This window comes from Nerophis ophidion, linkage group LG12, assembly GCF_033978795.1.
Source record: "Nerophis ophidion isolate RoL-2023_Sa linkage group LG12, RoL_Noph_v1.0, whole genome shotgun sequence".
Classification (NCBI taxonomy): domain Eukaryota; kingdom Metazoa; phylum Chordata; class Actinopteri; order Syngnathiformes; family Syngnathidae; genus Nerophis; species Nerophis ophidion.
In genome coordinates this window covers 57,641,988-57,657,410 of record NC_084622.1, presented here as the reverse complement: position 1 = coordinate 57,657,410, position 15,423 = coordinate 57,641,988, and the positions used below count along the sequence as shown (strand labels likewise).

The following is a 15,423-nucleotide window of genomic DNA, read 5'->3' as shown; positions in this document are numbered from 1 at the left end:
ACTACAGCACTATGTCATCAATTTCTGATTTATTAAATTGTATAACAGTGCAAAATATTGCTAATTTGTCGTGTTTTTTTTTTAACTATTTGGAAAAAAAGATGTAAAAATAACTAAAAACTTGTTGAAAAATAAACTGGTGATTCAATTTAAAAAAATAATACTACATATAGAAGTCAACTTAAAGAGCCCTCTTTGGGGATTGTAATAGAGATCCATCTGGATTCATCAACTTAATTCTAAACATTTCATCACAAAAAAAAAAAAAAAGTTTAACAACGATATTTATGGAACATGTCCACAAAAAAATCTAGCTGTCAACACTGAATATTGCATTGTTGCATTTCTTTTCACAGTTTATGAACTTACATTCATATTTTGTTGAAGTATGATTCAATAAATGTACTTATAAAGGATTTATTAATTGTTGCTATTTCTAGAATATAAAAAAAAAAATCTCACGTACCCCTTGGCATTTAAGAACATTCTATTACTGATAAGAAAACTATAAATAATAAAACATGTGTCCTTTATCATAGATACATGCATGACAAAAAAAAGCCCGTGAAAATCAGTGAGTTAAGTTGATTTAAATGCAATGACAGTTTATTGCTCCTGCCAAATAAATTGCACTAAGTGGACAGGATCACCACTCCAAGATGGCGGCCCCGCGTGTAGCTTTAACTTGCACTTACAGATGTAGCAACCAACTGTAGTTACTGACAGTGGTTTTATGAAGTGTTCCTGAGCCCAATGTGGTGATATCCTTTACACACTGTCTGTTTTTGATGCAGTCCCGCCTGAGGGATCAAAAGTCTGTAATATCATCGCTTATGTGCAGTGATTTCTCCAGATTCTCTGAAACTTTTGCTGATTTTACGGACCGTAGATGGTAATGCAAAAAAATTTCATTTTTCATATTTGAATTGTGTGTTATTAGCAAGTAAGAACAAGGTCGACTGTAATACCATATGTTTGTACTCAGAAAACACCAACAGTAGGAAATCTGGCTCTCGTTTTTAAAATCGATTCATCTCCATAAGTCCAGTTTTATGTGACTGAAATGTGCTTCTAATTTGCGTGAATTTGAGAGGCTGCTTGTTAATGTTTACATCAGCTCGGAGGTGCACAAAGACCAGAAGTGGGGAGTAACGCGCTACATTTACTCCGTTACATCTACTTGAGTAATCTTTGGGATTAATTGTACTTCTGAGAGTGCTTTTAATGCAACATACTTTTACTTTTACTTGAGTATATTTATAGAGAAGAAACGCTACTTTTGCTCCGCCCCATTTATCTACATTCAGCTCGCTACTCGCTACTGATTTTTATCGATCTGTTAATGCACGCTTTGTTTGTTTTGGTTTGTCAGACAGACCTTCCAAGTAGGATCCACCACATGCCTGCGTTTCACCAATCAAATGCAGTCACTGGTGACGTGTGACTCCGTTTCACCAATCAAACAGACCCAGGCGGTCACATGATTAACTGCACACTTTTATTAATTTTTTTATAAACATTTATTTATACATTTCAACATTTAACAACAGTTGAAAAGAAGAATTAAAGTAAATACAAAACAGTATAAAAACCGTACAAACCAGCGCCATGGGGTTGTAAATTCAAAGTAACTAAAATAGAATGCAAAAAAAGATAGATATATACAAGATAAACAAAGTGCAAAGCCATTGGCTCACTCAATCTCAGTAAATAAGTTAAATTTGGAACACAGCTTCATCATTTTCACATCTTTTTGGTGGTTAGAGGTAGAGTGTTTTAATGAAGAGTTCTAAATCTTTTTTAAAGGCACAAAAAACAGGCCGGGTATTGAGAAACTTACATTTATGAATACAAAACTTAGCCAATATTATAATGAGGCTGCAAAGGTAAATTTCCATCCATCCATCCATTTTCTACCGCTTATTCCCTTTTGGGGTCGCGGGGGGCGCTGGCGCCTATCTCAGCTACAATCGGGCGGAAGGCAGGGTACACCCTGGACAAGTCGCCAACACAGATAGACAGACAACATTCACACTCACATTCACACACTAGGGTCAATTTTAGTGTTGCCAATCAACCTATCCCCAGGTGCATGTCTTTGGAAGTGGGCTTTAATTGTCAAATTTTTGTTCCATGCAGTGTAAAAACAAATATATATTATTTAATATATATTATTGTTTTAGTTGCTTAAGAGATATTCTTGGCTCTGAATTTGTTCATTGCCATTTTTATGTTTTTGTGCATTACTTGTTGCCGTCATCATTAAACTAACAGGTTATTCATCAGTTACTCAGTACTTGAGTAGTTTTTTCACAACCTACTTATTACTTTTCCATCCATTTTCTACCGCTTATTCCCTTTCGGGGTCGCGGGGGGCGCTGGCGCCTATCTCAGCTACAATCGGGCGGAAGGCGGGGTACACCCTGGACAAGTCGCCACCTCATCGCAGGGCCAACACAGATAGACAGACAACTTTCACACTCACATTCACACACTAGGGTCAATTTTAGTGTTGCCAATCAACCCATCCCCAGGTGCATGTCTTTGGAAGTGGGCTTTAATTTTCAAATTTTTGTTCCATGCAGTGTAAAAACAAATATATATTACTTAATATATATTATTGTTTTAGTTGCTTAAGAGATATTCTTGGCTCTGAATTTGTTCATTGCCATTTTTATGTTTTTGTGCATTACTTGTTGCCGTCATTAATTAAACGAACAGGTTACTCATCAGTTACTCAGTACTTGAGTAGTTTTTTCACAACCTACTTATTACTTTTACTCAAGTAAATATTTGGGTGACTACTCCTTACTTTTACTTGAGTAATACATCTCTAAAGTAACAGAACTCTTACTTGAGTACAATTTCTGGCTACTCTACCCACCTCTGACAATGAGAGAACAAGCAGCTGAGTAAAGTTGGCTATGATAAAGAAAACCCCACCCGAAATGGGTTCTTCAAAATAAGAGCTGAAGTAAGACCACGTAGCAGTGTAAAACGTATTCGCCAGTAATACTTGAAAAAAAGTCACGTGATGTTTTTTTGACACAAACAAACACTGATAGACCGTTGATATAATCATTGAATTGATTTATCACATCGATTATACCTCAAGCATGATCTTTTATACTGGAAATGAAACCGGATGTTCCCATTCGGCTGCAGTTAGTCCATTTAATATTGCAAGTGCATGGCGCAGATAGACGTCGACGAAGAATCATTTTTCTCTGGATATCTTTAAACGTTTGCCATTTTTTTTTTCGACTGGGAATAACGCACACATTCCGAAATGAGAGTGTGAGATGTTATTACTTCCGAAAGTCTGGATAACTACCGCTGACACGTTGATGATTTCTACGAAAGTGGGTCTGAGGAGAAGCTTGTGCTGCATTCATAAACACTTCTTTAGGACTCACAACAACCCTTGAGCGTTGTTTACCCTCCCATTAAACACCATTTTCCTTGCATTTGGGATGACGGCGGCTGAAAAGAGTATGATAAACATGGAGAATCCCGGCGGAGTTGTCAGGCTCCGAGAGGAACATGAAAAGGTAATAAAAAAAAAAAGACACAAAGCGATTAGCTTTAACGGAACTAGTCCAGCCTCCGTTGCTGACCACGCGGTGGACAACAGTGGGTATTCTTCACCACAAGATAGTGTCATTTATACAATAAATAAACAATTAAAATCAGCATATTAATCGCCTTCAAAATGTACCCCCTGTCACGGGTACGCTTCTTTTCCAGAAACTTCCTTCCGTCCTTGACAGCCTCTTTGAACTTAATCTACATAATCCCCCCCACCCCCCCCCCAAAAAAAAACAAAAAGCGAAAGTACGCATTTTGCTTGTAACTTTGCGCTAATTCGTATCTTGCTAGCGTCATTTTAAGTGTTTTTTCGTTGCTAGTAAACAAAAGTGAGCGTTTTTAGCTTGTTGGCTGGCTAGCGTGTTAGCACGTCCCCGCCCCCCTGCTCTACTTTTTAAAAGTCACAACAACATCAGACCGTGCAGCAAATGCAGGGAGTACACAATGCTGGTAAAATAACTATTCATGTATCACTTGGTTTTGATGGATACAATTAAAATGCATTTAACGATAGGTTGATTGGCAACACTAAAAATTGGCCCTAGTGTGTGAATGTTGTCTGTCTATCTGTGTTGGCCCTGCGATGAGGTGGCGACTTGTCCAGGGTGTACCCCGCCTTCCGCCCGATTGTAGCTGAGATAGGCGCCAGCGACCCCAAAAAGGGAATAAGCGGTAGAAATGGATGGATGGAATTTGAACATTGAAAATAAAAAAGGTTATAGAAGACATTTCAGAACCTCTTACATCAGGGGTGCCCATTACGTCGATCGCGAGCTACCAGTCGACCGCGGGGGGTGTGTCAGTCGATCTTGAGCCAGGCTTTTAAAAAAAAATAGACCTAAAAATTAGTGATCATCAATCTTCACCAAGACGTCACTTAAATGACATTCACGGTACCGGAGGGTCTTGTGAGATGACGCTGGCTGCTGCAAGATCATTATTATGAAAATATGACCGAGAGGAAGGCGAGAAACACTTTTTATTTCAACAGACTCTCGCGCCGTACCTTCCGTCAAAACTCTAAAGGCCGACTGCACATTTCCTATCTTCACAATAAAAGCCCTGCTTCATGCTGCCTGCGCTAACTAAATACAGAGTCTCGGAAAACTGGCGTGCACAAGCGATCCCTCAGAAAGCTGGCGTGCACATCACTTGTGCACGCCAGCTTTCCGAGACTCTTATTTTGTTAGCACAGGCAGCATGAAGCAGGGCTTTTATTGTGAAGATAGGAAATGTGCAGTAGGCCTTTAGAGTTTAGACGGAAGGGACGGCGCGAAAGTCTGTTGAAATAAAAAGTGTTTCTCGCCTTCCTCTCTGTCATTTTTTCCTAATAATGAACTGGCAGCAGCCAGCGTCATCTCACAAGACCCTCGGGTGCCGTGAATGTCAATCAAGCAAGCTACGGAATTTGCCGCCAATGTTTTTCTTGTAAAGTGTATGGAAGCTGGATGAATTAGATGCCAAAAACCAACCACTTTCATGTGGTATTGTACAGAAAAGACAACTTTTTTTCTCCTCCATTTGAAAATGTGGGCGTTATCATCATTACTGTCTGATTCCAATCAATGCAAGTCATCAGAATCAGGTAAAACACCAACTTATATTCTTGTCTTTGTGAAAGAAAGACATCTATATGTGTTACACATGCTTGTATTATCATTAAACACATTTAACTTGTTTACAAAAATGTCTCTTTCATAAATAAATAAATATAAATGATATATATAAATGAGGTAGATCCCCTCGAGTTGGTCAATTGAAAAGTAGCTCGCCTGCAGAAAAAGTGTGGGCACCCCTGACTTACATATAGCAGTAACGTATCATTTTTAACCGGAAAATTCTCTGACAAAATGAAAATTGCAAAAGTTGTACCAATTCACCTTTTTCCGGGTTCTCGCCCGGAAAAGGGTGGAGTGCCATCTCAGGGTTGGGGAGTAGACCCTGCCCCAAGTGAAGGAGTTTAAGTACCTCAGAGTCTTGTTCACAAGTGATGGAAGAGTGGATCGTGAGATCGACAGGCGGATCGGTGCAGCGTCTTCAGTAATGCGGACGTTGTATCGATCCGTTGTGGTGAAGAAGGAGCTGAGCCGGAAGGCAAAGCTCTTAATTTACCGGTCGATCTACGTTCCCATCCTCACCTATGGTCATGAGCTTTGGGTCATGACCGAAAGGATAAGATCACGGGTACAAGCGGCCGAAATGAGTTTCCTCCGCCGTGTGGCGGGGCTCTCCCTTAGAGATAGGGTGAGAAGCTCTGCCATCCGGGAGGAACTCAAAGTAAAGCTGCTGCTCCTTCACATCGAGAGGAGCCAGATGAGGTGGCTCGGGCATCTGGTCAGGATGCCACCTGAACGCCTCCCGAGGGAGGTGTTTAGGGCACGTCCAACCGGTAGGAGGCCACGGGGTAGACCCAGGACACGTTGGGAAGACTATGTCTCCCGGCTGGCCTGGGAACGCTTCGGGATACCCCGGGAAGAGCTGGACGAAGTGGCTGGGGAGAGGGAAGTCTGGGCTTCCCTGCTTAGGCTGCTGCCCCCGCGACCCGACCTCGGATAAGCGGAATAAGATGGATGGATGGATGGATGGCATTTAAACAATGTCATATACTGTTTGCATCCACCCTCTGCTTACTTTAAATTGGCTGAATATTATTTTATTAATCGACTAATGATCTATCGATTCATTTGTTGGATTAATCGATTAATGGGACACTATAGCCTCAATAAATACTTTAGGAAAATGGTTGAAATAAACAACCATTTTTCTGCTCGGTATAACCTTAACTTTTTTTTTTTAAATAAATGCACATCCATCCAGCCATCCATTTTTTACCGCTTGTCCCTTTTGAGCACATCAACATTGAAATTGCACTTTTCAACATGTGCGTATCAATTAAAACAAACAAACTGGGTTGTGCTGACACAGATAACAACACCCACATACCGCTGTGTTGGAAACTGTCACAGTATTTAAAGTTCCAGACACTTGATTTGATCAACTTTTTCTATTAGTCCATCCATCCATCCTCTTCCGCTTCTCCGAGGTCGGGTTGCGGGGGCAGCAGCCTAAGCAGGGAAGCTCAGACTTCCCTCTCCCCAGCCATTTTGTCCAGCTCCTCCAGGGGGGATCCCGAGGCATTCCCAGGTCAGCCGGGAGACATAGTCTTCCCAACATGTCCTGGGTCTTCCCCGTGGCCTCCTACTAGTCGGACGTGCCCGAAACACCTCCCTAGGGAGTTCGGGTGGCAGATGCCAGAACCAGCTCATCTGGCTCCTCTCGATGTGGAGAAGCAGCGGCTTTACTTTGAGTTCCTCCCGGATGACAGAGCATCTCACCCTATCTCTAAGGGAGAGCCCCGCCACCCGGCGGAGGAAACTAATTTCGGCCGCTTGTACCCATGATCTTGTCCTTTCGGTCATAATCCAAAGCTCATGACTATAGTTGAGGATGGGAACGTAGATCGAGCGGTAAATTGAGAGCTTTGCCTTCCGGCTCAGCTCCTTCTTCACCACAACGGATCGATACAGCGTCCGCATTACTGAAGACGCCGCACCGATCCGCCTGTCGACCTCACGATCCACTTTTCCCTCACTTGTGAACAAGACTCCGAGGTACTTGAACTCTTCCACTTGGGGCAAGATCTCCTCCCCAACCCGGAGATGGGACTCCACCCTTTTGCGGGCGAGAACCATGGACTTAGATTTTTTCTATTAGTGACACATTAATTAACAAAATACAGAACATGATGGGAGTAACTCCGCATTTAAAAAAATATATATATAATTCACAATCGTAATTTGAGACAAGCACAAATATATATTTTTTTAATGCATTCTAACTCGTAAATAAACTCTAGCAAAAGTCAGCTATTAAAGGAGCGAATGGGATATGCTGTATTCCGCCTATAAGCACTCTAAAAACATCCTAAACTTCAAAGAAAGTTTTATATCCATCCATCCATTTCCTACCGTTTATCCCCTTTGGGGTCACGGGGGGCGCTGGAGCCTATCTCAGCTACAATCGGGCGGAAGGCGGTGTACACCCTGTACAATTCGCCACCTCATTACAGGGCTATATACACACTGTATATATCAGTGGCGGGCCGTGCATTTCCCACCTAGGCCTTCAGTGATGTCCGACTTCAATGATTACCTCTCAAAATACTATAATGTATGTCACCACATGACCATTGCTGGATAAATAATATACAGATATACATTTACGCACTACTGGGCATTGGATCAAATAAAATATATCTTTTGTGGTACTGTCTAAATTTAAATTGCAAAAAACATAGTAAACGCAAAAAAACATTAAGAAATAAAATATTTGAACTTCTAATTTGTAGCACGCTTTCGGGGTTGGCCGACATCGTCTCACAAGATGTAGTTTCTCTTTAAATATCCTTCTTGAAAATGGCCTTGCAAATATATGTGTTGTCTTGTCTAATCATAAAAGATGCAGACGAGGCGTGTTGGGTGAGTTCTTAAAAAGTTTACTCCACAGCGTGCTCATCAAAAACATCCGGCTGCTAAATGGGGCTACTGCGCATGCACTTCACTACTGTGGCATGTTGGGTAATGCAGTTCTTATGTTACCTAGCTCATAACATCACTATATATATCTGCTTTAGGCCAGCTAGAAGGCCTTACTGACAACAACTCGTGATCTGATTGACTATCGCAACTGTCTGTCAAAAGTTTGTGTCCGTTCACCTACAGTGAACGGACGCCCGCATTGTTGATTCTCAAGGCTTCGGTCAGATTTGGTAAAGCATGGCGGCGTAAGATAGCTGAATTCTGATTGGATAAAAACTCTATAACCTAAAACCATTTTTAATTATGATCATGATTTCTGGTTATGTTAGGCCAGCAGAGAAGGCTTTGCTGGCCCTGACAACACACCACTGGTATATATGTAATGTAGTATCAGGTACATTCATAATATCATGTAATATTTATGTATTTTGCTGATATTAAGCGTACCGCGGCGTATTAATTTCACAGACTTATCACAACGTTCACTAGTGTCTTTTTACAATAACAACCACTAATCATGGCAGACTTTATGAAACACAACATCGATTACTTTGGGACAAATGATGATCCAGAACCTTATGTTTTTGATCCAGTATATCAGGGGCGCTCACACTTTTTCTGCAGGCGAGCTACTTTTCAATTGACCAAGTCGAGGAGATCTACCTCATTCCTATTTATAATTTATATTTATTTATTTATGAAAGAGACATTTTTGTTAACAAGTTAATGGTGTTTAATGATAATACAAGCATGTTTATCACACATAGATTCCTTTCTTTCATGAAGACAAGAATATAAGTTGGTGTATTTGAGTCTGATGACTTGCATTGATTAGAATTAGACAGTGGTGCTGATAACGTCCGCATTTTCAAATGGAGGAAAATAAAAAGTCCTCCTTTCTGTCCAATACCACATGAAAGTGGTTGGATTTGGCATCTCATTTGTCCAACTTGCATACTAGTTTTTAAACACTTTGTTATGAGAGTAGCATGTGTGTGGCCCTTTAATGTCTGGCAGCAGGTGAGTGACATCAGTGAGAGTGCGGGTGGGCAAGCAAGTGAGAAAGAGGTCGCTGAGGGCGGGGGAGAAATACATTGGCATCAAACTCCGTAGCTTGCTAGCTTGTGCACGCTAGCTTTCTGAGACTCTTATTTTGTTAGCACAGGCAGGATGAAACAGGTCTTTTATGGTGAAGACAGGAACTGTGAAGTCGGTCTTTAGAGTTTTGACAGTAGGTACGGAGTCTCTAGAAATAAAATGTGTTTCTCTGCGTCCGCCCTGTTAGTGATTTTTTTCTTAAATATGAGCTCGCAGCAGCCAGCGTCATCTCACAAGATCCTCGGGTGCCCAGAATGTCAAACAACTGACGAAAGTGAAGTTTTGGTATGATTGATGATTGCTCATTTTTATGTATATTTTTTGATGCCTGACTTGAGATCGAGTGACACACCCTCCGAGATCGACCAGTCGATCGCGATCGACGTAATGGGCACCCCTGTTGTATATCATACGTGGGCAAATTAAGGCCTGGGGGCCACAGACGGCCTGTTCAGCTTTTGAATCTGGCCCGCCGGACGTTTCCAAATAATTTTTTTAGATTTTTAAGATGTAAAGTGATGTTTTCTAACGATCGTAAGTCTTGAACTACACAAAGTATTTCAATGGTTGGCATCTGCGCTTATGGATGATAACCAGTTACTATGGTCATCTAATTAGTTACTCTGGTAATGTAAGTCACAGCAGCTCAGCCGAGGCACCAAGCAGTGTGGGTGGAGAGCGTTTCCACAGACGCGAAAGGAGATTTTCACAACAAAGTTCTAAAGCTTAGTGATGTATCAGATATATGAGATTGTAGGTGGGTTGATTTTGTACCCTTCGCATTCATATTTCACTGTTTGTTGCGTTTTTGTTGCGTTTCACTTAATTGTAAAATGTCTCGATCGAAAGGGGGTGTGACGTTCATATTTTGTCAATACTCAGTGTTTTATCCTTCATAGAAAAATGTAAAATTCATTATGTTTTTAAGGCACTCTGTCATAACGTTTTTAGCATTCAATCAAACATTATTTTGAGGTTTTGTATTAGTGCTCATAAAAATAATATACCAACCCCCAGACACATTTTTTTCTCTAAATATGGCCCCCCGAATCAAAATGATTGCCCAGGCCTGCTGTATAAGGTGGATGAGCTACAAGTTTTAAATGCTGAATGGGAAGTAGATCCAACAAGTAGAATTATTGCCAAGTGCTAAAAAAAAAAAATACAAACAACGAACATAATTAAACAATTACTTACCGTACAATGGCTGCTCTCACTTGGATGCCGACTGCTGGGATGTTTTATCTTCCCGTTGAGATGAAGAATGAATCATAATCCTCACGCTGCACGAAGGTAAAAAAAAAAAAAAAAAAAAAGGTATTTTTGTTTCTTTCTCGCCGTCTTCAGGTCTAAGTTGAATGTCAAAGTTGACCAACTTCTCGGTAACGGGCCACAACCTTCTACTATACAAGTGAGAGACATGATTTATAATTTCAAATGAACTTTTACCAACTCAGAGGAGATGCAGCTGCTCAGTTTGCCAATAGTGTCTCTGCTTAATAAGCACGTTATCGCTCTGTGATCACGGCGCCGCTCAAAGTAGTTTCACTGTGTTAGTGCTTGTAATAACAATATTGCTAAAACTTGGTTAATGTTCAGGTCACAATGGAGTATTGTTGGCGGTTTTTGAATTTTTTTTTTAGAGGGCTTTAAGGGCGCAGTAGAATACCTCTAGTCTCACGTTAGCTCCATTGGTTTGGTAGCGTTTATTTACAAGTTAGAATGCATTAAAAAAGAAAAAAACATGTGTCCTTGTCTTATATCAGGATTGAAAATTATAGACACACTCCAAAAAAAATAGTGCAGTTCCCTTTTAACGCAATTTGCAGTAATGGAATGTTGCAATACAAACACATTTCCACTTGCCATTCCTTTCTTTTTGCAAAACTGCACTTTTGAGACCTGACTGTCTAAATTTGTTAATGGTAAAGAGAAAAATATTTTGTAACAGATTTGAGACATATTTAAATATTTGTTTGTAGATCGAATTGAATTGTGATTAATCGATTTAGAACCTACATGGTTTGGGGAATTGACCGTGATACCAAGTTTCTTTTTGTTTCTTTTTGGAAAACGGTGCATCTATATTGCTTTCCAAGCTGTACACTGACTACTCCTAAATTGTTGACACATTTCTCATAGCATTGTCACCTGAGAAAATAGTTGATCTTACATTGCTTAAAATGTGTGTACTCGCATTTCTAAGATACTGTAAATTGATAAATATGCTTCATTTATTTACTAAGGGAAATTTAGTTTAAAATAACTTTATAAAAAAAATTCAGCCTTCGCAAATACACATTTGTTTTATTTTTTATAGGATGAGTATTTGAGTATTCAGGTTTTTTTGACTGATTACGGGGAAAATATACATGCATTAATCAATTCCTCTATTCAAGCTATTTTAATGAATACAGACTTTGAGCATGTTGTTCCACATCGATATCCTTTACTTCCAGAATAATGCATTTTACAGCGATTTAACATTAAAGGCTTCAGCTGCATATGAGAAGATAAACATTGCGCTGCTTTGCTATAACGGAGGTCTCCTGTATGCCATATACATCACAGACTGCTGAGACTGAATCCACAGTGGATGTGTGTGTGTGTCTTATGAATTGATCCATATATCCATCCATCCATTTTCTACCGCTTGTCCCTTTTGGGGCCGCGGGGGATGCTTAGATCATATTGTGCAAACATACCGTATTTCCTTGAATTGCCGCAGGGCATATAGTATGCGCCTGCCTTGAATTACTGCTGGGTCAAACTCGCTTCCCAAAATAATTAGCGCATGCTTAGTATTACCGCCTGGTCAAACTCGAGACGTCATGAGTGACACTTCCCCTGTCATCATTTTCAAAATGGAGGAGGCTGATTTCAATACCGGTAATTTGAAAATCGTATAAAGGGTAGAGGAATAAGAGCTATTCAGTAGGATTTAAGGTCAGACCATACATCACACTAAATTTTTTACTGCATACCTTTGGTAAGTGCCGGAGTGAGAAGAGGTTTTAAAATAATTAGCGCATGCTTACTTTTACCGCATGCCTTTGTAAGCGCAGGAGGGAGAAGAGGTTTTAAATTAATTAGCGCCCCGGTGGCAATTCAAGGAAATACGGTAGTTAATATTGTGATCTGAGGTTCAGTACAGGCCAAAGGCTTGGACACACCTTCACATTCAAAACACAACTGATGGTCCTAACTCCATTGATAAAGCAAGACATTCCACTAATCAACCCTGATTAGGCACACCTGTGAAATGAAAACCATTTCCGGTGACTACCTATTGAAGCTCATCGAGAGAATGCCAAGAGTGTGCAAAGCAGTAATCAGACCAAAGGGTGGCTGTTTTGAAGAAACTAGAATGTAAAACATGTTTTCATTTATTTCACCTTTTTTGATAAGTACATAACTCAACATGTGTTCATTCATAATTTTGACGCCTTCAATGACAATCTACAATAGTCATGAAAATAAAGAAAACACACTGAATTAAATTAAGGTGCGTCCAAACTTTTGGCCTGTACCATATTTCTGCACTTCATTTACATTTACAAAAATATTCTCCTACACCAAACCGAGCTAGAAACTTTAAATTGTACCACTTTGCAGGTGTGGCTAAAAACGGAGGGACATTTTATTTATGTTTTACTTCATTGCAGCAGTGAATGAATAATGTTCAACATACATTTTTGTACATGTTTTATCTGTGGATTGTATTTTCCGATAGACAGATTGTAAACCCCTGTTATCATAGGATGAGGTGGATTTATGTACCTTTCCCAGTGAAAGAATAGCTTGCTGTTCCACAATATCTGTCAGAGAGAAACCTCTTCTAACTGGATAATCTTCCCGTAAGGAGGTAATATACCTCATACACAAAAGTTTATTACAGTATTTACGGATGATTGTGTGATCCACAGATTATGTGATTGATGTGACTTTGTGCGTTTAAATTACAACAGGTGGTGAAGGACTGCGAGCAGCGGATGCAGCATTGGTAAGCAACTCTTAAGGTCCAATCCGAATACTTTGGATTGGGCCTTGTCTTTGCCCCAAACACTGTCTTTTCACACGTTCACGTTATTCCGATTTATCCGCCAGGTAAGGGGGGAGGGCTGAGTGTTAGGGCTGCACAACCCTCGGATACCTCCCTAGATATCGAGTGCTTTAAAGGGGAACATTATCACAATTTCAAAAGGGTTAAAAACAGTAAAAATCAGTTCCCAGTGGCTTGTTTTAATTTTCGAAGTTTTTTTCAAAATTTTACACCTCCCGGAATATCCCTAAAAAAGCTTTAAAGTTCTTGATTTTCCCTATTCGCGATGCGACTGTCCATTTCCCCGTGACGTCATACAGGGCTGCCAATACAAACAACATGGCGGTTACCACAGCAAGATATAGCGACATTAGCTCGGATTCAGACTCTGATTTCAGCGGCTTAAGCGATTCAACAGATTACGCATGTATTGAAACAGATGGTCGGAGTATGGAGGCAGATAGCGAAAACGAAATTGAAGAAGAAATTGAAGCTATTGAGCGAATAGCTTTTGACGCTGTTCGGCCATAGCATGGGTGTACCTAATGAAGTGGCCCATAGCATGGCTGCCTTATTAGCATCGCCGGTAAAATGTGCAGACCAAACGATCAGGACTTTCGCATCTTGTGACACTGGAGCAACTAAAATCTGTCGATTGGTGAGTGTTTGTTTTGCATTAAATGTGGGTATCTAGTTTCAAATGTACATACTGCTGGCGTAAATATCATGTTCGCATCGATTAGCATAGCATGTTAGCATCGATTAGCTGGCAGTCAAGCTGCGACCAAATATGTCTGATTAGCACATACTGTAAATCAACAACATCAACAAAACTCACCTTTGTGATTTCGTTGACTTAATCGTTGCAAATGCATCTGCAGGTTATCCATACATCTCTGTGCCATGTCTGTCTTAGCACCGCCGGTAAAACGTGCAGACACTCTGGCAAATTCAATGGGGGTCTGGCGGCAGATTTCTTGCCAGTGATGCAACTTGAATCCCTCCCTGTTAGTGTTGTTACACCCTCTGACAACACACCGACGAGGCATGATGTCTCCAAGGTTCCAAAAAATAGTCGGAAAAACGGAAAATAACAGAGCTAAGACCCGGTGTTTGTAATGTGAAAATGGCGGGTGTATTACCTCGGTGACGTCACGTTCTGACGTCATCGCTAAAAGACCGATAAACAGAAAGGCGTTTAATTTGCCAAAATTCACCCATTTAGAGTTCGGAAATCGGTTAAAAAAATACATGGTCTTTTTTCTGCACCATCAAGGTATATATTGACGCTTGCATAGGTTTGGTGATAATGTTCCCCTTTAAGAATGGCAATATGTGGGGTGAGTGACGTGTGTAAGTGAGTGGGCAAGTAAGGAGTGTTAATAGCATGGAGGATGTCCGATTGGCTTTGTGGAAAACATATATTAAGAGTTGTAACAAACCAACGGCCTCGTCATTCCGACCAAAGTGGAGGGTGTTACCCCCAACCATATATCGGCCCTCAAGGGAACGTCTTCCTTGCGCTCCTCGACCACAGTCTGGTAGCCGACAAGCAGGACAGGTGTAACATGATGTTTCTTGGTGCCTGGTGAGGCTTGATCATTTAAAATCAGGTGTTCTTTTTATCAGCCAGTTTACATGACGTGCAAAACATCTTTCCATCTTCATAAGGGAGCCATTTGCTGAAAAGTGGCTCCTGAAACCACTTTTCATTGACGTTTCGCTTCTGTTTTTTTTGTTACTAGCCATGACGAAAACAATAATTTGCGGGAGTTCTAATACCGGAAATTCAGCATTTGTGATTAATAAAGCTTTCGTTGAATCAATATTGAAAGAAATTGTACCAGAAAGTAAATTACTTTGACCAAAATAACCTAGAGATGCCCGATAATCGTTTTTAACATGCCTTAAAACAGCAGCTTGGAATTTCGGACATGCTCTCCCCGGTAGCGGGGGTATATATTGTAGCGTGCTGGAAGAGTTAGTGCTGTAAGCGGTTCTGGATATTTATTATGCTGTGTTACGGTGCAGATGTTCTCCCGAAATGTGTTTGTCATTCTTGTTTGGTATGGGTTCACAGTGTGGCGCATATTTGTAACAGTGTTAAAGTTGTTCATACGGCCACCTTCAGTGTGACATGTATGGTTGTTGACCAAG

At 40.5% G+C, this 15,423-nt stretch overlaps 1 protein-coding gene across 1 annotated transcript in view; it reads left to right on the top strand.

The window, feature by feature from the left end:
- Positions 1-3,158: 3,158 nt before the first annotated feature.
- uri1 (URI1 prefoldin like chaperone) overlaps positions 3,159-15,423 on the top strand; it is a 33,048-nt gene continuing 20,783 nt past the window's right edge. The window contains exons 1-2 of the mRNA XM_061917842.1: positions 3,159-3,551; positions 13,193-13,227. Of these exons, the coding sequence (XP_061773826.1) occupies positions 3,474-3,551; positions 13,193-13,227 (113 nt within the window). The 5' untranslated portion in view covers positions 3,159-3,473. The remainder of the gene's footprint in view (positions 3,552-13,192; positions 13,228-15,423) is intronic.